Source organism: Plasmopara halstedii (assembly GCF_900000015.1).
Source record: "Plasmopara halstedii genome assembly, contig: Scaffold_1864, whole genome shotgun sequence".
In the NCBI taxonomy this organism is placed as follows: domain Eukaryota; phylum Oomycota; class Peronosporomycetes; order Peronosporales; family Peronosporaceae; genus Plasmopara; species Plasmopara halstedii.
In genome coordinates this window covers 1-540 of record NW_020188772.1, presented here as the reverse complement: position 1 = coordinate 540, position 540 = coordinate 1, and the positions used below count along the sequence as shown (strand labels likewise).

Genomic DNA, 540 nt, shown 5'->3' with positions numbered 1-540 from the left:
CAATATCATCTCGATTCTCGTCATTTGTCATCGTGCAATCATTTGCCTCTCTTTTGCGTTTTCCACTTGTATTCTCCAGATTTGATACGAAAACTTGACGAGCAACTTCAATCGCTAAATCTGGATTCCATCCATCGCGCTTTGTTTCTTCAATTGCTAGCAATGACGCACCATTCGACGACGAATTACTAGTGTTTGCTTCGCTTTGAAGAGTCAAAATGTCAATAATACAGAGAATTCGACAGTACAACATGAGTCGTCTTAGACATTTTGTTTGGTGCTCAGACCAATGCTTCAGCAGGGTTGGAATATTGTGTTCTAATACGACAAGTGCTTGTGCTGTCCGAAAAGAGCGAATGTAGTCACGCACTTCGTTTCGGAGATTCAAAGACACGAACATTTGATGTGTCTTTGAGATCGTCTGAGAAGGTGTTCCATTCAAGTCGTTCCTTTTGCTTTCATCCTCCATGAATTCCATTTGTTTTGTGGTATTTGACGAGACTTTATCACTTTCGTTCACGCCCGTCGAAGTTTGCTGAC

General features: G+C 41.5%; 1 protein-coding gene across 1 annotated transcript; it reads right to left on the bottom strand.

Annotated features, from left to right (window-relative positions):
• Positions 1-66: 66 nt before the first annotated feature.
• Positions 67-469, bottom strand: PHALS_02232 (uncharacterized protein; the record flags this gene model as incomplete). Its single annotated transcript, XM_024716694.1, has 1 exon — positions 67-469. A coding segment is annotated over one exon (403 nt), but the record flags the coding sequence as incomplete, so codon positions are not given.
• Between the last annotated feature and the right edge of the window lie 71 nt (positions 470-540).